Source organism: Stenella coeruleoalba, assembly GCF_951394435.1.
Source record: "Stenella coeruleoalba genome assembly, chromosome: 5".
In the NCBI taxonomy this organism is placed as follows: Eukaryota; Metazoa; Chordata; class Mammalia; order Artiodactyla; family Delphinidae; genus Stenella; species Stenella coeruleoalba.
This window is the reverse complement of record NC_137150.1, coordinates 16,230,026-16,255,709: the sequence shown is the minus strand read 5'-3', so window position 1 is coordinate 16,255,709 and position 25,684 is coordinate 16,230,026. Positions and strand designations below refer to the sequence as shown.

The 25,684-nt window shown below is 36.6% G+C and overlaps 1 protein-coding gene across 18 annotated transcripts in view; it reads left to right on the top strand.

Annotated features, from left to right (window-relative positions):
• MBNL1 (muscleblind like splicing regulator 1) overlaps window positions 1–25,684 on the top strand; it is a 176,228-nt gene that overhangs the window by 8,600 nt on the left and 141,944 nt on the right. For 16 of the 18 annotated variants that reach the window (XM_079921809.1, XM_079921819.1, XM_079921808.1 and 13 more), the window contains exon 2: window positions 22,568–23,556. The exons of 1 other annotated variant lie outside the window; for it this stretch is intronic. In XM_079921809.1, coding sequence (XP_079777935.1) covers window positions 23,383–23,556 — 174 coding nt within the window. In that variant the 5' untranslated portion in view covers window positions 22,568–23,382. Of the gene's footprint in view, window positions 1–21,090; window positions 22,348–22,567; window positions 23,557–25,684 lie in introns of those variants that run through there. One more of the 18 variants, XM_079921813.1, reaches the window with a different exon arrangement.

Genomic DNA, 25,684 nt, shown 5'->3' with positions numbered 1-25,684 from the left:
CATTTGAGGAGACGCTAGAAGAATGAGTAGAAAGTAAGAGGAGAGAGAGAAAAGGCCTAGGGAGGGGCAGTTAACAGGGTAGAAGAAACGAAGAATCAGGTGGGAAAGGGAGATAGGGGCTCCACTTTGGAGGGCACTGAGGACCAGGTAGTAAGTTTGATTCACAATGGGAACATTAGGAAACATTTGCTTTGGCAAGTAACTGTACAGGAGTTGTGTTTTAGTGACATTTTTTAGAGGAAGAATAGGACATACATAGGATGAAGTGGAGATTGTAGGATAGAGATGAGGGACTAAAAAAGGACAATGACAGGAGAATGAAAGGGACATGTGTGCTAGGGAAAAAGTGACAGGCTTTGGGTCCACAGGATGTAGCAAGTGTTAGATGTGGATGTTAAAGGTGATGGGAGGTATTAAAAATGATTTTAAAAACATGGTAAGAGGGCTTCCCTGGTGGCGCAGTGGTTGAGAGTCTGCCTGCAGATGCAGGTGACATGGGTTCGTGCCCCGGTCCGGGAAGATCCCACATGCCGCGGAGCGGCTGGGCCCGTGAGCCATGGCCGCTGAGCCTGCGCGTCCGGAGCCTGTGCTCCGCAACAGGAGAGGCCACAGCAGTGAGAGGCCCGCGTACCGCAAAATAATAAAAAAATAAAAATATGGTAAGAATTTTTAAAACTTTTCATCCAAAATTTTAAAAGCTTTGTTAATGTTATCCCTGTTCATCACATTGCTCCTTGTGAGGTCTTTTAGTATAAAGAACTATATTTTAATATATCAGAGAAAAACACTTAAAATTATATTTTATCAGGACCTATAACTTGGGTAAGTGGAAGATACCTGTTAAATTCTTAAAACAGTTCATTTCTGTGTCGAGCTCTTTTAAAAGACAGGGTTGTTAAATTCTTTATTCCAAATTGGTAATTCTGAAGTAAGCGTAATTTCATCTTTAGGGGTATGTTGTTGTTTGCTAAGAAATGTCTCATTGACGGCTAGGCAGTTGCGGTCCCCTGTTAAAAGTTCATGCAGAACACTGGTGTAAATGATCCTCAATGATAAACCAGGTGGCAGATAGATACATGATAAAACAAGTTTGCAATGTGCTCAATGTAGCTGACATTTATACTTCTCAGACCTTGCTATTTTAGGGAAGGTATCAGTGTAACTGTGACATTCTTTTTCCTGGAAATAAAGATCCTTAATAATCAGACGTTCTTATAAACAGAATTATTTACCTATGGGAATAAATAACCAGTTGCATTGAGTTAACAGTTACCTGGGGTTGTGAGGATAGTTATATTTCAAATAGAATAGAAAGCTTTGCAGGAGTACTCGTAGACCTTTTTACATAAGGCACTTACATGCCTTTTACAAGTAAATGGCTTAAGAGAGTTTAAGCAAAGCATGTCAGAACAATGACTGTATTTAATACATATAGAGAAGTTCTTATGAAATCAAGACAGTTTTCAAGAAAAAGATTCTATTTATAAAGATTTACCACTTTATTTAGATGGTCTATATCCACAGAAAATAATTTTCAAATTGCACTGTTTATGTCTTTAAATGTGTTTATGTAGAGCTAGAGAAAATAATGTTAACTGTTTCGTTTTGCCTTTTGTTTATGTGCCTTTTAGTATTATGTGAAAATCACACTCAGAACATGCCTTTTTCTATTATTAGACTTTTTTTTTTTCCTTATCTGGTTTTGGCCTTGTGCTACAAAGATATGGTAAAAATCTGTTTTTATTGAATTATAGATAATGCTTAGAAAATTTCATCCTAAAGTAACTAAGATTAAATAGTATTAAAATTAGAAATTCGTCTTTGCTTTCTCTATTCACTGGGCCAACCTTAACTAGACAAATTTACTCCAAATTATTTTGAGCCATTATTTGAATTTTCATTATTTGAAAATTTCAGGGAAAGCTGCATTGTCAACTTAATGGCCTTCATATAAGGCAGTTGGTCTTAAATACCTTATCAGAAGACTTTGAGAGATTTGATGAGCGTCGGGAAAGTGAACAACAGGGAATACAAGCAAATCTTTAACCCAGGTGTAGAGTCTCTCTGAGGTATTGCAGGACCTTTCCAAAAATTAATTTGAAATATCCAGAACAATAATTGAGACTATTGAAAAAAAATGTACTTCAAATGGAATTCTGCGTAATGCTTTCTGGGGGACCACATTCACTGAAAATTGTCCGTGGGAAATGACTCTCTCAGAGGAATATAGTTTGAGGACTGGATTTTAAAAGTAAATATTGTTTTGGGAGCAGTTAACATAGGAAGTGATTATTGTGTCTGTTTCTCAGTAATGGATTAAAGTTTATTATGTGCTGAGGTCTTTTCACTTAGAAAGTTATGTTCCTATGTTAACAATAGGCAATATAGGGAAATCAATTCATTCTTTGTGCTCTGCTAAATAATCAATTAACAAACATATTTTGAGCACCTGTCGGAAGTAAGGGATTGTCGTAGGTCAGGAGAAGAGGTTTCAAAGGAGAATTACATAGTTTCTATTCTTCTTTGACATGTAATTGAGTTGGGGAGAAAGACATGAAAAGTTAACAGTACAATCAGTATTGGCACCATAAAGTTGAGTACCAAAGGAGGAAATTCAAAGAAGGAAGTCTTTGTGGAACTGCATGGTTAGGGCATGCTCTGTGGAGGAGGTGGGCCTGACATAGGCTGAAGGTTAGGCAATCTTTTCAGAAAATAGAGGGAAACGGTACGAACAGTATGAACAGAATGAGGCTAGCTGCCATATTTGAGCACCTTCTCTGCGTGAGACATTCTTTCCAGAAAAGAACCATAGTGCTACACAATCAGGGAACAGGCTTGTGTGGCAGGAACCACCATCCTCTTGATAGAGATGAGGAAGCTGAAACTCAGAGAGGTTAACCTACTTGCCTAAATTCACACAGCCTGGTGAGCAGCCAAAATGAATTGAGGCCAGGTCTCTTCTCACTTCAAAACCAGCATTCTCTTTCCCCTTTATGATTCTGCTGAGAACGAATGTGGTATAGTTATGATACAGTAATTTTAAAACTTCACCCATAGAATTGACAGGGCTCAAGAAGGTATAAATTTAAGTTAAAAGGCTGGCAAGTACATTTCATTCTTTTGCTTTGACATTGGATTACAAATGGCATAGAGTTTTACACCTGTTTGTGATCTTTGCTTCTTAGGCTTATAAGCCTCCTGTCTTTAGCAGATACGGTAAGGGCATGCAGTAGTGGGACCCATTATAACATTGCATTTGGGCCATCTGGGATCCAATCAGAGGAAGCTTTGCGAAGATAATGTACTTTCACACCAATAACATAATGCCATAAAATTTTCACCAAGAAATGATAGGCATAGCTCCAGAACACATGCTAATTTATTTATCATCTTCATATGGTCATTTTATGCTTTCATGTTGCATCATTTTCACACACCAGTCTGTACTCTCTGTCATTACGTGGCATAGCCTAATGACTTAAAAAAGATAAAGTATTAATTGAAGACTGGTTCTCTTGGAGCTTGTCACTTGCTAAAAAATTCCTCTCTTCATAGAGGTATTTTGAACATATACCAAATAAAATTATATATTGTTTAGAGAAGGAAGATGGAAGAATTGTATGCCATTGCTTTTGACCTCAGAGGAAAGCTCTCTTATTAGGAAATATTTATTGAGTGTACTTGTCCATGTGCCACCTCTCATGCTTTATCCACCTATCAGAGGATAAAGAAGTGAGTAAGATACGCCCTGTTCTCAGGGTAGTTTCCAGTGTAGTGATGGAAATATTCACAAGTAATGTACGGGCAAAACAAAGTGGGCACGGAAGAGCCAAGAATAGGCTGCTTGTGGGCAGAGTGTGGAATTTGCCTAAAACCAACCAGTAGACACCTTAACTCTTTGTATACTTTGTATATTGGAGAAAAGACAAAAATCAAATCATAATTTGTTAAAATTACATGATTCAGTACTTAAGCTATTTATCTTTCTGTTTAAGTATTTGATAAATAAGCATGACCCAAATGTAGGGTGATTCTAGACCAGATAGAAGAGATTAATTTGTTTCAGATGTTGGCACTTCTGTAGAAAGATGGGGACATAATTCACCTGAAGCTTCTTCATACTAACTCCCTGATTAGGAGATGAAAACACTCAGTATTGAGAGTCAGGTTTCAGAGGCGGCAACTTTTGTGTTAACAGAAAAGAAAAATCCATAAAAGAGAGGTGTGCTGTATTTAACTTTAGTGACAGAAGGTTTTAGATAACGCTCACGAAGCTCTTTTTCCTCCAGCTTTTCTTTGTTTGCAGGAAATAAAGCTGTATTTTGTAGGCTAGTTTCCAAACTTTCAAACGGTGAAAGTGCAACTGTGCATATTCTATAAGACCCCATTCAGCTGTGAAGTGTTTGTTCCTTGTTTCCAGGATTTATTCTGCATTCTAGGTTGGAAAACTCAGAATTTTTATTGTATGGCTTGCCATTCTTCATTTGCAATCATAAACATTTATTTAAAGCCCACTGCATAAAAACCTTCACGATAAGATTTTTGGCTGAAATTTTCAGGAGAAATTAGAGATATAGGTCCTCTTTTCTGAAGTTTATGGCCCAAAGGAAAAGATCCATTCATCTTGAAATAATGAAAACAAAACAAGAACTACAAAAGACCATACCATCAGCGATCATAATAATTATAAAAATAGCTTCTTACTTGGTAGGCACTTATTCTTTTACTTACGTGACCATACTTAGTTCTTACACAGCGCTGTGAGATTTATGCATTGCTGGCCCTGACTCTGGTTCACAGGTGAGAAAATGGAGGCTCAGCAAGGTTAAAGTCAGGTGATTTGCTCAAGGGTCATGTAGCAAGGTACTGTGAGTGCTGAGCTCTCAGCCCAGAGTTGCTGTTTGTTTGTCTGCCTGTTTGTTTCCATCAGGATGGCATGACTTAAGTCAACAAACCCAGCAATGTAGACTTGAGGCTCAGTCCAGGTTAGTTCTGGAAAGACTTAGTAAAGGAGGCAGGATGTGAAAGGCGGGTTTTGAAGCATTGTGGTCATAAAACAGCAGAGACGGGGGAGTGGACTTCGAAGTTTCCCTGGCTTGGAGAGGAGGGCAGTATCGAATGGCCTAATCTGCCTGTGTGGTTTGCTCGGTATTAGTTCTACTCACACCTAATACCCTCTGCCCCAGCGCTCGCCAAGATCAGCAAAATCTACTTTTAGACTCAAAATCATTACCACCTGTGAAGTTTCTGGTGTCACTTCTGAATGACATAGCATTCTGCCAATTGCTTCATTGGATGGCTTTAAGTGGCACAGTTTAAGAAGTGTCTTGAGCCGTAAAAGAGTGTTGCAAATGCTCTTCTAATTTATTCAGCTGCATTATTGAAGGCATTAGGGTAATTCAGTTCATTTCTCTCATCATTAAAAAATAGAAATCTGTTGCCAACATGAAAATAATCAAACGTGTCATTGAGAATTGACATACACTTGGAGATTTCTGATGAACTTTTCTCACTTCCCCCAAGTCCTAGCAGAGTAATTAGAGCATGTCTGTGTGTGTGTGATGTGCACACATATGTGTGTTATATCCATATGTACATGTGTATTCCATAAAGGACTATGAAGTAGTCCATAAGTTATAGCTGAAAAAGGAACAAAATAAATATATGAAACTAAGGGACGCATTCACCAATAAGGTTAGTGTATAAGTTTGCTCTGAAATATTATATTAATATCATTTTGTGGTTCTTTGCACTGATTACAAGTAGGACTTGTGAAAATATAGTATGTCAGTGACAAAACAAAAGATATTCTGATATACATGTGTAAATCTAAATTTATTATTACTTTCTAATAGTTATTAGGCTTGAGATCAAACAGTTGACAGATATCATTATTAAGAATCTTAACTGTGTCTTAATGAATTGATTTCTATTGCTTTTTTTTCCTACTGTTGTTAAACTTTATCCTATTCACACAGTAACAGTTTTCTGTTTGTAAATGACCTGACATTAATGGATTTGAAAAATATTCTCCCTTTTGTGTACCAAGAATTCTCAGGCGTATTTTTTTAAAGATCAATATTCTATGCTAATGTACTAATTTTTTGTTAAGAAAATTAGCACCTATGTTTCATTGCAATAGTTCTATGATAAATGAAGTGTAATTAAACATGTAGATTCTGCAACATTCACTTAAATATTAATTTGGGTTCTTTTATATTCTAGGCACTGTGCTAGGCATTGAATACATAATGGTTAACATAAAGAGATGCAATTATAAAAGTGCAATTATAAAATTGAGACATCTCTCAAATTTCAGATTGGCCATTGCAGACATAATGACATATTATTATAGTTCCCATTGCCACAGAATTTAAATACTCTTTTCATTAATTAAAAAAGTATTATTTGTAGATGTCAGTAAATATTTATTTTAAAGCCTCTATCAGTATTAGGTTTACTGTGTATAAGTAAAGTATTCTATTTTCGTGTAAGAAAAGTACCATTTTATGCTTAGAATCACTGCTTTACAAATAAGCAAGAGAAGTAGCATTACAAGGTAATGCAGAAAGAGAAAACTCAATTTTGAGTGGCCGTACAATATTGTAAAGTTTAAAAGGTTAGGCTAGTACAGTATGCTCCAGTTTTGCCACTCAGTATCATGCAGAATGCTGTGACAGCCAGGGCTGATACAGCTGAAAATATATGCAGCCTTGGACGCCTTGTAAGTTTCAAAAGGTCATTTTGGCATCATAGTAGAAACACTAATTCACAGGGAAGGTCAAACTGGACAGCTAGGCAAGAAGATAGGTTGCTGAACCCAACAGTTGTAGATTTTAGAATAATTGTCCACTATGCTAACTGGGTATCTGAATTCGATGTGGCCATCTTTCATTGAAATATTTATAGAGGAACAATCTTTACTTGATGGTTGGATTCTAATATGTCTCTTTTCTTCTGAAACTTTTAAGTGTTTCATCTACAACCTTACCTGGTACCAGGACAAATGTTAATATAATTTTATTTATGTGTGATGTATGCTCCATCAGAAAAGGATGTTGGTTGGCTTGCAACAGTAAGTGCACATATAAAACAGGACTGTGAAAAAGAGACATAACAAGTCAGTTAGAAGGAAAAGAGACGGAACAAGTACTTGAGATGAAATTGAGAACTAAATTTCTCAGCTTTCTGGAAACCAAAGCAAAGGCTTTAGGAAGTAGAAAAATCCCAAGTTTATTTATTAAGATTTCTTTGTATCCCATATACAGTCTTATTCTTAGCCCTTAGGGTATTTAGTTAAATATTCTGACTCTGTCCTTGAGTGAAATCTTGGAATGGATGAATTCCAATTAATTAAGAAGTGAAGGCTGGAATCTTCAGTCTGGCCTTCAAGGCCCTTACTGATTTGGTTCCAGCCCCAGATTATCTCCTGCCAGCCCCGTTGCACATGGGTGATCCACACAGACCAATTCCCCCAGTGTTCATGTTTTGTGCTTTTCCCTCTCCTTGCCATTGTTCTCTGTATTCCTACAGTCTGGAGTGCCATTCCTTTTTGTCTCCAACCAAGTGAAACCCATCCTTCCAGGCCTATTTTAGATGTCTTATCCATCAAGAAACCACCCCTGACCTCTCTCTTTTAGTCACCAAGCTTTATTGTTATCTGTGCTGTGTACTTCCCACCTTCTCTCTTATGTGCAGTTATTTGTATATTTTATGTCCCCTGATTAAGCAGTAAATTCTTCAAAGCTGCATCCATGTATTCCCCCTATGTCTAGGCTACATACATAACATCAGTAAACTGCTAATATAATCAATGCATGTGTACTATGTTATCTAAGTATTGTTTACCTTTAATGAATATATTTATTCATTTAATAAGTTTATTGTTGGGCTTCCCTGGTGGCGCAGAAAGTTTATTGTTGTGTGTTGAATGTATTTGGATTTCTTTAAAGGAAACATTTTTCTTCCCCTAGGATAGTAGAGAAGAAAGAAAGAGAACTAAAAAAGTCAAGAGCACAATTAGAGGAGTAGCACTTGCAGTTTTTGTCAAAGGAGATAATTTTGAGGCAGTGGAACTGAGATTGTCATTTTTTTATTGTTTTGACTTTGGGTTTTCTTATCAGAAAGCAGCTTAACATTTACCATTTTTTTGTTTTTGGTGCCATAAGGTAACTAATATATTAGAGAACAGGTTTGTTACACGTAAAAGAAAAATACCAGCTGTACCATTTCAAACCCTCTGTGCTTTCTCTCTAGCATACTTTTCTATGGCTTTAACAGCCGTCAAAAAATCTATCTGCCTCTACGTGGCTTAGAAGTGTTTCAGACAGTTATTCCATCTCCTTCACTGCTTTTCAAACACTGTTTTAGTGGCTGATATAGATCAGTCTTACTGTAAGCATACTTGCTTAGCATATATTCAGTTGTATGCGTTTAGAGCAGCCTTCCTTGCTCCTTACGTAGAAGGTTTCTGCTGGTAGAAATCTAAGCTCCTCGAAAGCTCTGAAGAAAATGTAGCCTCTTGCTCAGAAAGCAGACAAATAAAAATAAAATCATGCTCAAGCACCTCTTCCTCTACAATTAATCTTTACATCAGTCACTGAGTATTTAGAACCCTGTAATGTATGAATTACTAGATTAAAACCAGTTAACAGTCCTAGAAGAAACTAATAGACCTGGAGTGTATAATTCTCACATTTCTAAGTGTACGTTATTAGTGTCCAGTATATACCCCATGGACATACCAGGACAAGAACATCCATCTCTCAGCTGTGTGAAGAGGCCATCGTATCTCCCTCAGGATCTGTACACAGGGCTTTCTCTTTCACTTACCTCTCAGAGCAAACCACAAGGGGTGTAGTCGTGGCTGCTGCACCATACTCCACTCTACCCCCAATCTCTCTGTTTCTTGGCTTCTGTTGTATTTAAGGCCATTTCTACAAAGTTTGGTGTTAAAGTACTAGCATGTGTTGCGAATGAAATTTTAAATTTGGAATCAGAAGACCTGATTTTGGGTCCTGATTCTTCCATTTAATTAGCTTAGGAGACTTTGGCGAGCCAGTCACTTACCCGTGCAAGCCTTAATTTATTTGTTCACAAATGGGCGAGATAATATAACCATCTCTTAGAGTCCTGAGGAGCAAATGGCAAAATTCAGATGAAAGTAAATTGTATACCAATATATCAAATATTATTTGCTATTGTTGCATAATCATAGAATGTATGAGTTCTGGGAGAAAAGTAAATTTTTCTTGGGGGGAAAGTAAATTTTTCTAAGAGGCTCCTCCAGTAGAAACTTTTTATTAAAGAACAAGATGAACACCTTGCAGGTTTTATATATAAATCAAAAGGAAATGTAGCACAAGCCAACTTCCCAAAAAGTTTGTCTCTTCACGGGTTTTTAATGAAGATGCATAGTTTATATAGTTTTATCCAAAATAAAGTGGTTCTTCTTGGAAGAAGATTAAAGCATTATTTAAGTCTTTTTTCCCCCTATTAAATTTAATACGAAGGTTTTACGTGAATTTAAATAAAAAGCTAGGTTTTAGTTATGTATGAAGAACATGATTTGACTAATTCCTATGCAAAGTTTTTCCTTATTCTTTGGATACACATACAGACACAAACCCACAAACACACATACATGCATATCTACACTCCCATACATACATTAATCCTTACTTCATATCTTATCCCTACTATTAACAACTTACTTTATCTTATTGTAGTGATTGAATAGGTGCTTAATTGTTTTTTCATCTTTTTGCAAAATAATTTTACTACATAAATTATTCTTATTATAAATAAGAATGATGTGGAGGGGCATGTATGGTGCCTGATTTAAAATAATATTTTAAAAAACGAATATAACAGAACTTCATATACATTTTGCAGGTATGTCTATTTTCTAAAGTAGTTAATGGAATATAATCAGAAAGCATGTCACCAAATCTCATCTTAACCATTTTTTTTGACTTTTTATTTTATTTTTTTCACACACACACACACACACACTGTTTTATTTTTACAAGAGATAAATAAACTGACACCAAGCATTGTAAATGGATGACCACAACGAAAGCAACAATGCCAAATCTCAAATAAGGCATCTTTTGGGAAATCATTGGGTAGAAATGCAGTAAACAGTCTCCCGTGGAAGTAGTAGTTTAGCTTTAGTTGATTATGATTGCCAAAATTTAATGAGATTAAGGATAACCTGGGAAGTTTGCTTAAAATGTAGATTACTGGTCTTTATCCTCTGTAGGTCTAGGGTAGGTCCCAGGAATATGGTTTTTTTTTTTTTTCCTGTTCTTTGCTACATTTATTTGTTGAGACAAATGTCTGTTCTTAGCCTTTTTTTTAAAGGCTCTGTTAACATGTAATTGACACACGGTAAACTGCATATACTTCCATCAACATCATATGCACTGTGATTTGCCATGGAAAGCAGGTCATTGCTTTTTAAGTGCATGTGATGCTGGTGGAAAAACATAAAAGATTTCGTCACTGTCTCATTAGGAGGGTGTAGTCCACTTTTCAGATTTCCTCATGGGTTACAGCTTTTCCAGAATGCACAGAACCTTATGGGCAATTAAAATACTTAAGAAAGGGATGTTCTTTTTTCTATTTAGCAAAGGAACCAAACCTCAAGTTGCCATGTTAGTTTGTTCATAGTGTGCTCAGTATGTGTGCTCTTTTGGAAAGTACAAAATCCTAGGAATAGAATCTTGCTCTTATCTCCTGAGAAGTGAGACTTTATTTATACTCTGACAACATGGTAAAAGCACATTGTCAAAAAGAGAATAAAAGCATTAGAAATGCCCACACTTAAGTCTTTTGCAAATCCAGTTTGAGGTTCTTCTTTATTCCGTGAACTGTTACTTAATAAGCGAGAAAGAGTTTGAGGAGGGTAAAGTGAGAGGAGAGTGTTTTATTTTCTAACGGGAGGTATGTCCATTGGCAAAATCATACAAAAGTGTATACCTATCTCGGTTCTTTAGACTGGAAGTGCATGCCACTCCAGGAGAATGCTCCACTCCATGGCACAAGGAGCCCCGGCCTCAGGAGAAAGAACCACACAGGGAAATGTGTTTGGGCCTACATGAGTTCACCAGAGTTCTATTGTGCCTTAGCTAGTTTGATAACGCATTGCATTATTTATAGCACTTGTCAGAAACCATTTCCTTTAGTCAATTAGTGTCTAAAAAAGGAGGGGGGAAGCAGGATATTTTCTGACATTTGTAGAAATAATGTGTAAAAAAAGCATTCCCTTCATCATATGACATTGCGCTGTCAGAGATTTTCCTAATATAACATGCCCTGCAGACTCTGTTAACTACACATTTTGTTGTTATTAATAAGAAAAGAATAGTAACCTGTATATTGTGCATTTTGATACTCTGTCAACTGAAACATTTATTCAGACTTCCACCCCCTGTTGTTTGGCAAATAATTGCAAAATATAAATTTTGTAATTGTTTTAGCAACTAGATTGTTTATTTTGAAATAACAGGAGTTGAACAACTGATTTTACAAATGTTTCCATTGATTAACTGCCATGTAAGTGCTAACAGTTGAAAATATTTTGCAAAACAGAAATGAAAGGCTTTAAGTTCTATTTATGGGAAGAAAGACATATACCTTTAACCTGTTCCTACAATAGAAATATACAATCTAGATTTAAGGATAGTATCTTTTTTAGGTCTAGCATAGATTTAATAAATATAGAAAAGCACGTTATTAATTGTTGGTAGAAGCAGGTATTAATAAATGTTTTCTTGGAAGAAGTTTGCTGTTCTAGTTCAAAGTTAATATATGCATATACTTTATGTTCTAAGTGCTAATGTTATTAATACCACTCAAATGGAAGCATAGTTTTGTATTTATAATTGCAGCGTTGCTTAAAGTAATGAAAAACTGGCATCAATTTAGGTGACCACTGGTAAAGACATGGATATATAGTAAAGTAATACACAGTTGTTAAAAAGTATTTATGTTGATCTATTTCTATTGATAAAGAAAGATCATTAACATATATTGTAGAAAGCAAGCCTCAGAATAATATGCTTTAGTATGTTTCCATCACTTTGGTAAAAGTGGTGAACTGTGTATGTTGTATCTGTAGATGTGTGTATGTGTATGAGAAATGCATGGAAAAAAGGACTAGACACACCATACTAATAATAGTGGTTACCTTTGGGTTTAGAGGGGGTCTGATTTGGCAATGGAAGGATGGAGAATTCTCAGTAAAACCCTTCTGTATGGTTTAAATTTATTACAGTGAAAATGCATTCATTTAGCAACGTCTAAACCCCCCCCCCCAAAATAGAAAGAAAAAATACATGGAGTTAATGTACATGATTCATATAAATTGCTTGCTAGAGATTTCTGTTCATCATTTGAATTTATATTTTACTATCTCTTCCATTATTATTTAGTAGTATCTATGTAGGTAATAGCCTTATCGTTTATACCCATACTTCTCAATCACAAAACAAGGGAGAACCATAGTTAAGAGTGCAAATTGTTCATTCTTTGATTTGAAATAATTCAGGTTATTGTAGTCACTGGAGATGTGAAAGTATAAGTGTAGAGGAGAAAAACTCAAAATTTAAATAAACAGTATTTAGTTCAACTTTTAATTTGCTCCTGAGGCTTTACATTTCAAATCTGAGAATACTTTATTTTCACCGTCTCATCACCACATGGTAGGTTTTTCCTTTGTTTTATTTTACATCTTTTTCTGAATGTGAGCTCCATGAGACGTGCGTTTCCATGTATGTCTGCAAAAGTTCCTGTGAATGAAAGAGTCAGAGATTCTAGATCTGCATTGTCCTTTGATGCTCATATAATGAGATTTCAGTTCTTAAGTATGTTTTGTGGCACAAAAGTGTGGTAAATGATTTATGTATAAATATAAATTTAGTTATCGGGGAGCCAAATTACCTTTTTATCCAGTTAATCTTATATTTTCAAGACGTGCAGAGTCTCTCAGTGTGTTTTTCGTTTTTGTAAGTTAAGCCTCGTAATTAATAAATATTGAGGTAGGCACAAACAAAATGTGCCTCCCTTTTGTCACTGTGGAGCTGCTTTTTGAAATTTTAGTCTTCTGCAAAATACATTCTGAAGCACTGGCTTATTCTATAGCAGTTGCAATAATATTAGCATAATTTGTTTTGTTCAGCATCTGAGACCTAGTTTAGTATATTTGTTAGGAACGTTCCCCAAAAGGTACTTCAGCTACATTGAAGGGAAAATGAGTTATTAATGCATGTCTTTGTTTTATAACATATCTTCCTCTTTTTTTAAACTAGGGAAAAACAGCTAGGTCTTGACTCACTATTAGGGAAAACATAATTCTTATTTGCATGTGAGTGTATGTGAATTTGTGGGGTTTTTTTTTAGAAAAGCTCAAGTCAAACTGAGATTCTAATATTTTATTTTTATTAGGAATAAATTCAGTTGACATTGGTATATTATTAAAAGTATGTTTGAGTGTATTTGTTAAAAAGGTAATCTTTAAGGTCAAATATATAAATCAATAGAAATATCCCTAGGATTGAAACGTTAAACTGTGTGGTACCTTTGTGGCTTGAGTATTTGTAAAGTTTGCAATAAGAGATACATTTGTGAAGTGATGGGGACTTTTACTGATTAAATGGAAAGGAGGAATTATGTATGTATTGTGTTTTGTCATGAGAAGTCCAATAATTCATTTAATTAGGATGCATTCAATCCTATATTCATATTTGATATCATTCATTATATTCTGAAGAATAATTATTTTAGATCTCTTTAACTATAAACATAGATTTTACATATTTTTCTCATAATGATTAATAATTAAGCAACAGATTTTGGGCAGTCTTCTATAGAAATAAGCCAATAAGATTTCCCAGGTTGAGGTTACTAGGTTAGGTTTTAAATCAGACATCTGGAAATTCAAGATTTATCTGCTAAGATCAAGCTTTTGTGCTCACATATAGTTGATGGTAACGAGGTCTATTGCTACAATAAAATTTTAGAAATTCGGGAAAGTGTGACAACTATGATTATTTTGTTCTAACAGAGATATGCTTTATATTTTGGTCAGAATTTTTTGTTTTGTTTTTGTCACTTCTTTACATATTGATTTTATAATTTCTTTCGATTGAACCTACTCAAATGGAAAACAGGCATAGGTTAATTATGGAGAAGCTCTTAATGACCACTGGTTGTTGTGAGAATGATTCTGCCTTGGAAGGAAAGTTGGAACAGTGGGGCAAAGAGGTACACATGCAGCAGATTTCACTGATGTACAGGGTGCCGTGGGACTATTTCCTCAAGTCTCTCGTTAATCAACTTTATACTTATTTTTGAGTTGTACAGTAATGTTATTAGGGAAGCATGGATGAATTTGCTACCATTCCTCAATCAATGAAGATAATATTTAAACATGTTTTAGGTGGAGGTACCACCAACCTCAGTAAGAAGCTAGGTGATATCGTTCAGAAGATATAAAGATGGAAAATTAAAGCTAAGATTTTGGCCCCTAGTGACTGTGCCAAATAAACTATAACTCATTTAAGTAAACTTTAAAATCAAAGTCCCTAATCATGGCATTGCCCTGCGAATAACAGTAGCACGATGTATTACATTCCATTTAACATTCACAGTTTTATCATGCTTATTTCACACTGGTAGATTCCAGATGGGTTAATGTACCATTCTTCCTGAAAACTGCCAGAATGGTTAGATTTGGTTTTTCTATCTTTTAGCTCTTTGAGCACATATCAACATTGTTAATTTTATTGTAGTCTTGTGTTCTGACTTCCTAATTATTATTTTGAAATATTAAATGACATGGACAGATCAGAAATGACTACCTAAGCCTAACAAGATAACAACTTCTTTGGGTAATATATAGAATAAATAAAACAGTAAATAGGATTAGTATTTCATCTTGAAGAATGAGAAAGTAACATTCGTAGTGTTATTAGACTTTCTCATGGAATAGAGGGAAATGTTAAAAGACTGCCTGTTTGAATATCATCAGAAAAAAAGGCAAATTTTCCCTTCTTTTGCCAGAATTGAAGACTGATTCTGTCAGAAATTCACAGATAATTATTTACATGTTTTAAATTTGCAAAGCCACGTGTAACTGTTTCAAATTATTCCGTGGATTAAAAAAAAAAACAACTTCCATCAACTTCACAATGAAGGAGGTGTATAAATATGGTTCTGTGTTAACCTCACTGCCTTGTGCTCTTTCCAAAGAGTGGCGTTTGCCGGTGGTTTCATTCAATTATAAAGGTGGCATCTCAGTGTTTTAAACTGTGGCTCATAAGCAGATAGTGAAATAGGTACATAGTATTATGCCAAATACTAACAGCTGTTGTGAAGAAGAATAAAGCAGGATAAGGGGCTGGTGTTGAGAGGAACAGAAGGTTTGGATACTTTTGACAGTGGGCGGGAAAAGCTTCTAAGAAGATAACTTTGCTGTAGGGACTGGAAGAAGGCACAGTTAGGAACAAAACTAGTGGCTCAGTCTACAAAATGCAGTGAGTCGTTCTGATATTTATCTTATGTCTTTTTTTTTTACGTCTTTATTGGAGTATAATTGCTTTACAATGGTGTGTTAGTTTCTGCTTTATAAGAAAGTGAATCAGTTATACATATACATATGTTCCCATATCTCTTCCCTCTTGCGTCTCCCTCCCTCTCACCCTCCCTATCCCACCCCTCTAGGTGGTCACAAAGCGCCGAGCTGATCTCCCTGTGCTATGCGGCTGCTTCCCACTAGCTATCTACCTTACGTTTGGTAGTGTATATATGTCCATGCCACTCTCTCACTTTGTCCCAGCTTCCCCTTCCCCCTCCCCATATCCTCAAATCCATGCTCTAGTAGGTCTGTGTCTTTATTCCTGTCTTACCCCTAGGTTCTTCATGACATTTTTTTCCCCCTAAATTCCATATATATGTGTTAGCATACAGGATTTGTCTTTCTCTTTCTGACTTACTTCACTCTGTATGACAGACTCCAGGTCTATCCACCTCATTACAAATAGCTCAATTTCGTTTCTTTTTATGGCTGAGTAATATTCCATTGTATATATGTGCCACATCTTCTTTATCCATTCATCCGATGATGGACACTTAGGTTGTTTCCATCTCCGGGCTATTGTAAATAGAGCTGCTATGAACATTTTGGTACATGACTCTTTTTGAATTATGGTTTTCTCAGGGTATATGCCCAGTAGTGGGATTGCTGGGTCATATGGTAGTTCTGTTTGTAGTTTTTTAAGGATTCTTATGTCTTTTAAGTTTTAAAATTTTGCCTGATATAGGAATCAATTCAAAATTAACTTTTTAATCATTGTCTGAGTAGAGGATTCATGTTTCATTTTGTCTTAAATGTAAATACTTAAGGGACAAGAGTCATTTTCTAATTTGAGTACAGTTTAGTTAGTTGCTTTTAGAATTCAAATCTTTAGCAATAGTGCATCACCTAACCAACACTCCTTCAATATCCTTCAATAAGAGACCACTTGATGATTAGGTAATCAAACCTATCAGAATTCTAAAGGAATGCTTTGATAGACCTTTGATTACTTATTTGAGTTGGTAAACATAATCTTACTTTCCTTGCTAGCAGCTTGTCACCCAAAACACAGTGCAGAGCATCAGACCAGTAGGCCACGTTGCCCATCGCTGTGCCATTCCAGGGGATTTGTGGTTGAAAGTTATCTTTTTTTCTCAGCAGTGTTTCTAAAACTTCAGTCATTTGCATATCTCCTTCATGATTTTTACCAATATATTTACTTAGTCTTACTCTTTAAATTCTTTTTATTATACTTTAGCCTCTTCCTAAGTTATGATGTCCACAGGCTTGACACACTTGTTTTAGCATTCTGATGCATCTGTTAGAATTATGTTGTTTCTGCATCACTTAAAATCGCCATGGGTGCTACCAGTAGTGTGCTTACCCCTCACTGAGAAACACTGATCTCAGCTTTTTGTTATATGGAGTTGAATACTGCTGAAGATTGCATTAACCCATTCAGACCACAGTTTTTCCCACATAATAAATAACTTTGTTACTCTATTTAGTACCTTAGTGAGTAGAGAAAGAACTATACAGCCTCCAGAAATGCTTAGTTAGTTGTTTGTTTACTGAAATCTCTGTTAATACTTGGGACAAGCCATGAGCAAAATTGTCCTGTGAGCTAACTTAGTTTACTAAAGTAATGCATTGCTAATTATGGACTTGTCGACACCAGTGAGCCAGGGGGAGAAGTTAACTGTTTTGGACGACGAGCTTCTCCTTGTCAGCTCCAAACATACACAGCGAAGTTGGCCGTCTTTTCCAGTTAGATTGAAACTTGTCTTAGTAAGTAAAAAAACCTCAAATAATTACTAAGTTAACTTCCTCAATATGTAACTTATTTCAAAATCAAAAGTTATGAAAAAGTCCCCCAAGTTCCCAGCTAACTACTCTGGCTTGTAATAGAACCAATCTTCCTATTTTTGATTAGTAAACATATATGACTAAGAAATTTAACCTTGCTTATAGAGGCCATCCAGTTCTCCAAAACAGAATTTTAGTCTTATACCTTGTAACTGTCTGTTTATCCTTTACTGCAGAATCCATGCAACCCTTAAATAGATATTTATATGAAGCCATCCACTGTTACTTTAATGCTAATATATATCAATTGCTGTAAGAGTAATTATTTGTAATTCCCCGTGGTTTTTTTTTTTAAACTTTATCCTGTTTTTGGTTTCTTTTCCTCTATCTTTACATTTTCTTCTTTTCTTTTCTATTTACCTCCTCTTATCTTAAAGTAGAAAATACATGTGAATTCTGATATCACTCAAGGAGAGATTGGTCTCGGTTCTTGGGAAGAATATGCCTGTCTGTATGTAGAACATATCCTATGATAGGAAGAACACTACAGTTTAGTGTTTGGAATTTGATCAACAGGTGAAAGAGGGCTTGTTGTTATGCAGGTTTTTAAAAGTTTGATTCTCACTGAAAAACGGTTGTATTCCCAATCATTTCTTTTGTTCGTTTTTGTTCAGGGAGGTTTATTATAATACGTTGAAATATTGGTCAAAAATTTACCTCGGAAGCAATTTACCTATTAGTAAATATCTTTTTTTTTTTTTTTTTTTTTTTTTTTTGCGGTACGTGGGCCTCTCACTGTTGTGGCCTCACCCGTTGTGGAGCACAGGCTCTGGACGCGCAGGCTCAGCGGCCATGGCTTACGGGCCCAGCCGCTCCGCGGCATGTGGGATCTTCCCGGACCGGGGCACGAACCCGTGTCCCCTGCATCGGCAGGTGGACTCTCAACCACTGCGCCACCAGGGAAGCCCAGTAAATATCTTTACAGTAGAAGTATTTCTTTCAGTAATTATTTACAAATAACACATATTTTTAGAGTAAATATGTTTGCAAGAATTCCTGCAATCTGAACAATACCCATACACTTTTAAACATTGTCTCTATCTGTAGAACAAAAATCCATTGCCATTTGAAGTATTGACCCGAATCCTATAAAATCTTAATTTATCAAAGCCACTCAGTTACGAAGATTTCTAGTCTCCTCTGAGATTCTTATGTTTCAATAAAGAAAAAGAAAAAGGTTACAAGAGAGTATTCTGATATCAGCAATTTAGTCAAACCAATTTTTAGGATAAAGTTTGAGTTTGTTACTCCCAGTGCCCTGTATCAAAGGCTGGAACACACATTATCAGGTGCAGCTGGACTATTTCGTAGAAGTCGGGGTCCTATCTGGTTGCTCACTTGTCCATGCCTGGCTAATTATAAATATTTTGATTATCGTCCTTGCCTAATACATTTTATAATAGTATTTTCAGCTTACAAATACTTATCTATAATTCTTTCAGTGATACTTTTTGATGTAAATAGGATTTCTCTGCTACAGAAAATATAAATAATCAGGACACCCATTTATAAGCATTTAAGTAATTAAAGTATATTTTGTACTTGAGTGGAACTAAACCTGTAACATTGTAGAAAGGAAAAATAATCAACCCTAGAAATTAATTTTGTAGTTGTATTTAGACATAACCAGCAAGCAGTGAAGATATTTCTAATGGTACCATTGTCTGTCCTCATGTTGTTTAGATCCCATAGATCATGATGAAATTTTCCTCGGAACTGGACACACATTCTCACAAACATGTTTATTCCTAGTAGGTTGAATAAAACCTATTCTTTTAGTAAACATTTTAAGAACATCTGTTATGTTCCAGGGACTGGGTTAAAAAAAAAATGGTGATACACTCTATTGTCATGGAGTTTATAACCTTGGGGGCAAAAGTACCAAGAGCTACAAAGTACTGAGAATATTCTGAAAGGGAATAATGTTTATCAGAGTTGGCCCAGCCTTCTACGGAAGGTGATATTTGAAGAGCAGTTTAAACAAGGAGAAGGGATTTGCCGAGTTGAAGGGGTGAAGAAGTATGTGTCAAACCAAACAAAGGGTTAGCATGTAACAAATCCCAGGAGCTCACAACGGTATGACATATGCCAAGAACCTCGGCAGTTCCTCACAGCTCCTCTCTCCCAGGGAGGATAGAGGTGCAGCGCTGGGAGAAACCAAAAAGATAAAATGTGTCAATTCAAGACAAGGAGAAGGGGGCAAGAAAGAAGGAGTTGTACCGGCCGTTAGAGGTCAAGTAATGACAAGGGACTATGCGTACGTAGTCTTTGGATTTGGCTTGGTTGGGGGCGTTGACGACTGTCGCTGAGCACTAAAGTAATAGTTAGGGAGGTTACACTGATACAGATTCAAGCGTGAACGGAGAAGCAGGAAAATAGCACGTGTAGATGACTCTTCAGACATTTGTTTGGGAAGCATGAGTTACGAGCATTAGGGAGAGGTGGTGTGTAACTAGGCAAGGTCCCCTTCCTCCTGCTGTGCCACCCCTTCCAGTTTAGAGCTTCTTCAGCACTTTGAGGGCTAAGAGAAGGAATTGCAGGAAAGGCAGGTGTTCCTATATAGAGGGAGTTTAGAGGGAAAGAAGTCTCGAGAAGGAGCCAGTCAAGGTGGCAGCTTAACCTTGGGCAGGAGAAGGGAAAGCTCCTGGGAGACTGAGAAGAAAGATTACAGAAAGATAGTTTAAAGATGGGTGGTGGGAAGGTGAGAGAGAGTCCATGCCTGGGGGCCACTATTTTTACTATGAAATATTTGTGACGTATGAGGTCATCTACTGTTGGTAGTGAGAGCAACATGTAGGAGGAGGGACTTGAGAGTAATGAAGTTTTAGAAGAGCTGGAGTGTGAGAGGGAGCTGTCCAGGGCCAGGGGGAGGATTCCTAGACAGTGGGAGGTCTGAGTGACCCTAGAATATAGAAATTTATAGAGGCAATGAGGAGTGTGTGTGTGTGTTTTCAGGTGTGTGTTCACATTTGTTTATATGGGTGTGTTCCTGCATGTGTTTGTGTATTTATGTGCTGTAAAGTGAATTCCAGCTTGCATGTAGAAATCAGTCATTTAATTTGCCACAGTTTATGGAGCTCCGTCAGTTTTCCATCCCTAAGCCAGGCACTTAGGGTTACTGAGATGAGTAAGATTGTTTCTGTCCTTGGGAACATTAGGCTAGTGGGTCAGTCATGTACGCAAATAAAACACTGTATAGGGGAGCAGAGGTAATTGGGAGGAGACAGTGTTAATATATGGGTGGGTGGAGACGGAGGAAGTGACATCCTGAAAGCTTCTCGGAAGAAGTGACATGTTAGCCAGCTTCTAAAGGAGGTAAGGGTTGCAGGTGAAGCTCTTGAAGATTCCAGAAAGACAAAAGAGATGTTGACCACAGATGTGGTACCTATGCAAGGCATGAAGAAGTTGAGAAATTTTGAATGCAGAGTAAACATTAAGGAAGGTGGATGAATCTTAAGAGTTTGTCACCAACTTGGCTTTGCTTTTACAGAACCAGGAAATAGGACCGGAAAATTTTTTAAAAACAAAAATATTTCTGGAGCATCAGTATGAGTTTTTTTTTTCTTTTTAAATCTTTCCAAAAGTTGTAGTCTTACTACAATATTTTCTAAACCTAGTATCTGGGAGTTTTAAAAAAATTAATGTTAAGAATGACAGTATTAGTTCTAAAATAAATTTAAAAAATTTCGGCTAGATATCCATGGTTTATATATATGTATGTATATATATATATTCATATTCATATTCTGTATTCTAATTTCCACATTAGAAATATACGCTAGTTGGCCATTTTTGGCCCTTGAAGAAGTGTAACCTAACAGTATTTATTATACTGTGTCATTGCTCTTTAGAGTGTGAAACTTTTAGAGTTATTAAAGCCTTGTTTTCTTTGGTATCTTTCAAAATGGGGGAAAGAAGTGTATGCTTTTGGTAACTACTGAGCATTTTCTGAAAGTTTTTCCATCTAGATTGAAAGAGAAAGTAAGTTGTTAAAAGCAAAAATGCCCCACTGTAGAGAGCAGTCTGAGTTAATAGATCGTTAGGCAACAGGGGATCCCCCAGCTCCCACCCTCCAGCTTCATTCGTACCTCTGAAGTGCATCATGTTGCCCAAATCAAATTGTTCACTTCAATATTTCATGTTTCTGCGATGGACTCACTTTCTCCCTTGAGGTTCACTTCAGATTTGCCAGCCACACTGACAACACTGCACTCCTTATTTTCCCCACATGACCTCAACTTCTGCTTAAAAAATGTTAGAATAAAGGATGCTTTTGTTCGTATCTCGCCTCCCTGTGATATATTGACAAAGTGTCTGCCGGCTGAATGGAATAGTTTTACAGTATGAGTGCCGCTTTCAGTGGAGGGGCAGGACTTGGGCTGTAGAAGGAAGTGAATTGGATAGGTCAGGAGAATGTACCATTTGTAAACACCCCTTTCCTTTTTTATTCACGTGTCAGGACAGCAGGAGCAGGCTGTTCAGTGCCCGTGCCTGCGCAGAGCCGGAGGGAGAGCAGCTTGGAAGTCAGCTGTAGTTTTTAAACCTTGCTTTTTATTTCCTGATAATGATCTTCAAGTGCTTGGACTTGTTTGAGAAGCTGTTTTGAAACTAACATGGTTTAGTCCACTAACTGCATGTTGGGTAAATTCAAAACCCACATGCTCGTCCTCTTGCAGTGGAATAAGTCACATCTGATGGACATTTTCTGTGCTTATAGCATAGTAATGAACATCTGACAGGCGCGACCTTTCATAAGACAACCCACACTATTGGCTTTCTGCCCAGAATATTGCTGCAACACTATCTGTGATTGGTTATCTCTCTATCATGCATTGCTTCACAAGGGGAAACGGCCCCTTTTTTTAATAAATCTACGATGGCTGGCTGCAGTATGCCTCACTGTAAGTATTGTGTGTGTGTGTGTGTGTGAGAGAGAGAGAGAGAGAGAGAGAGAGAGAGTGTGTGTGTGTGTGTGTGTGTGTGTGTGTGTGTGTGTGAGAGGGAGAGAGAGAGGCTGACTTGAATACTACTTAGTCTGGTAGCACATGGCAAGGTTGTGATACTGTAGGACATCAGTGAAGAGCTACTTAGTAAATCTTAACCTATCTCTTTTTTCTACAGGTTGGTACTAAGAAGTGCCTTTCCTGACGTCTCTGCTGCTTGGAACCGCTTCTAGAGCAGTCTCTGCTTTTGCCTTGCTTGCTGCCAGCTAGACTGTGACGACAGCACATCCACCCTCCACCTCTAGCCCAGACACCCCCATTTCTACTTATAATCAAGAGAAAAGCTCTAAGTAGCTGGCATTGCCCTAGGCTGCTTTAGTTTTAAAAGAAAAGTTTGCTGAAAAAGTAAGATATCTTCTGCCAGGAAATCAAGGAGGAAAAAAAAAATCATTTTCTCGATTTTGCTCTAAACTGCTGCATCTGTCTATGCCAAACTAATCAATACCGATTGCATCACCAAACTCCATTGCAAATTCAGCTGCGAGGAGATTCCCTTTCAGACAACTTTGCTGAAAGCAGCTTGGAAATTCGGTGTCAAAGGGTCTGCCACGTTTTCATGCTTGCATTTTGGGCTCCAAATTGGCACTGGGAAGGGGTTACTGAGAGCACAAGGCTGATTCGAGGCCCTCCTTTTAAACGTTCATCTACTTACGATCCTAGTATTTCTCTAAAAACCAAAACCTCTTTGAATTAACAGTTTCATGCTGTGAATTTCTAGTGGGAGATCTTTTCCTTGATATTGACAACACAATTTTCCATGTACTTTTAAAGCAGGGAGTGGGGGAAAAGTATTTTGGAGGAGACATTTTCATCATCATTTTACAGTTTTATCAGTTCAGTTTTTTCTTTTTTTTGGTTGTTACTGTTTTTTTTTTGGGGGGGGTTGGGTTTGTTGGTTTCACTGAAAATTTTAACTACCTGTAAAATCTAAACATGGCTGTTAGTGTCACACCAATTCGGGACACAAAATGGCTAACACTGGAAGTATGTAGAGAGTTCCAAAGGGGGACTTGCTCACGGCCAGACACGGAATGTAAATTTGCACATCCTTCGAAAAGCTGCCAAGTTGAAAATGGACGAGTAATCGCCTGCTTTGATTCATTGAAAGTGAGTAAATATTATATTATTTTAAGGATATGCAATAATTGAATAAAGGGGATGTGGATATACAGTCCACTGAGTTTGGAATTATGGATTGCTGTGTTAATAGTTTTAGTTATACGGTGTGTTCTTGATGATGTTGAGGTGGGGGACTTTACTGAGAAGCAGTAGAACCAAGTCTGGCCAAACTTTCTTTGTTACGAATAACTTTCTCCGTCCTTTAATGCTGTGATTTTTTTTTTTTCTAGAGCAGAAGGTGTCAGGCTACTTTTTACTTAATAGTAGCTAAGTCAGTGCCTATCTATAGGAATAGTAAATGTAGATACACGTGTGTGTTAGCATGTGCATAGATTATGTACAAGGCCATGGCACTAGCTGGATGGGGATGATTTGTTTTTGCTTGTTTGAAAACGTGCTGTACCGTTGTAAAAGTATAGCAGATTCTGTCAGCTAAACTTGGATAGACTTTTTATATTAATGTTTTGACATTGTGGAGTTCCTTTTTGTTGTATGAGCATATTATTTTAAGGCCAGAAGCAATGTATTTTGTGGAAAACATAACTAGAAGTAAGGTTCTGGGCTGCTGCCACAGTACCCTATCAGAGGCATAAACTTTGTTGAATGTGACTTTTATAATTCAGTAGAAACGCTTGAGTAGTATTATTAATTGGATTTTTAAAGTTTCTAAAATTCTAATGTGAAGTAACTTAGCAGTTTATTTTCTGTTACCTCCTGATTATTATGTTTTTATTTGTAACAGTCTCAGCTAGGGGTGTTAAAAGTTAGCTTTTGTGGGCACCATAATACCAACAAGTTCACTTTAGTATATTTTGACATTCAAAAATGTCACTGGGTTCGTATTTCAGGTATCAAGTTTGAAAGTGGGTCTTTTAAAAGATAGCATACATGTCTTAATTTTGATGTGCAAGGTCGACTAGAAGTGTGAAGATTCCTGGGTACTTTCTACATACTTGGTTTAATGAACTGCCTTTGAATATTAATGTGCTGGTTTAATTCACTCTTTGAACCTTGGAGAGGGGAGTCGCTGTTTTTTCAACATATATAGAAAAGTGAAGGTTTCATAGATCCATTTTGTCTTTTGCAAAAAGAAAAAAATAGTGCTACAGTAACCTTTCTTTAATACCATAGGGGTGAATTAACTGAAATAGTTAACATGTAAGTTAACTCATAACTCACCCCAATGTTATGAGTTAACTTGTGAGTTAACTATTTCAGTAAATTGCTTCTTGGTCCAGTGTGTGCAGCTCACTTTGCTAAAGTTTCACCAAAGACTCAAGGATATTATCTTCAAAGTAGAATATAAAAAAAGGTATTAACAACAACAAAGATACCTTATAATGTTAGATTGTTCTTAGTGTCATAGTGCTAAAGATCAATAAACAAAAGTTATAAATTACCACTGGGCCTTTTTTTCCCTTTCCTTTGAAAGGCATCGATGAAGGGCACAGTGGTTGTACCTTGTGAATGTGTCTTCCTAAATTCCTGCCAACTGAATTTAGGTGTGATTAGAGACTGGGACCCATAAAATGAGCAGCAAAGGGCTAATTACACTTGTCTGTAACCAGCTGTGTCCATAAGTAGCCCTGTTTTGACCCAATTACTAGTTAATCCAATTTTTAATCCCACAGACAGTTGATGGTGCACTGGTAGCTGCAAAATGAAGGACCTTAAACTTGGCTGTGACACTGAGTGGTTTCACAGAAGACCTGCTTTCACAGCATTTGGAAACATTGTGAAACATTAAAATTCAGTTGCTATTTTTCCATCTCAAAATATTTTTTTAGTTGCTGCTCACTTGTGGCCATGGAACAGTCCCCCTTTGAGTAAAGCAGCAGCGTTGCTTAATGACATGCTGTGTGGTTAACAGGATTCAACTGCCACATCAACATCAAGGACTTTTTTTTAATAACAAATAATTTCAAGATTTTAAGTTTACTTTTGAAATCAGCTTGTTGTAGCAGCTAATCAATGAAAACGTTGTCCATATTCTTTGTCTTTCTAAGAGAAACATTTAATTTATAGTGTCTAAAATGTGGTAAGATATTTTGATTTAAATAACAGGGAAAAAATAAACACAAATTTATTTCTGGTGAAGCTTCATCCCCAGAACAAC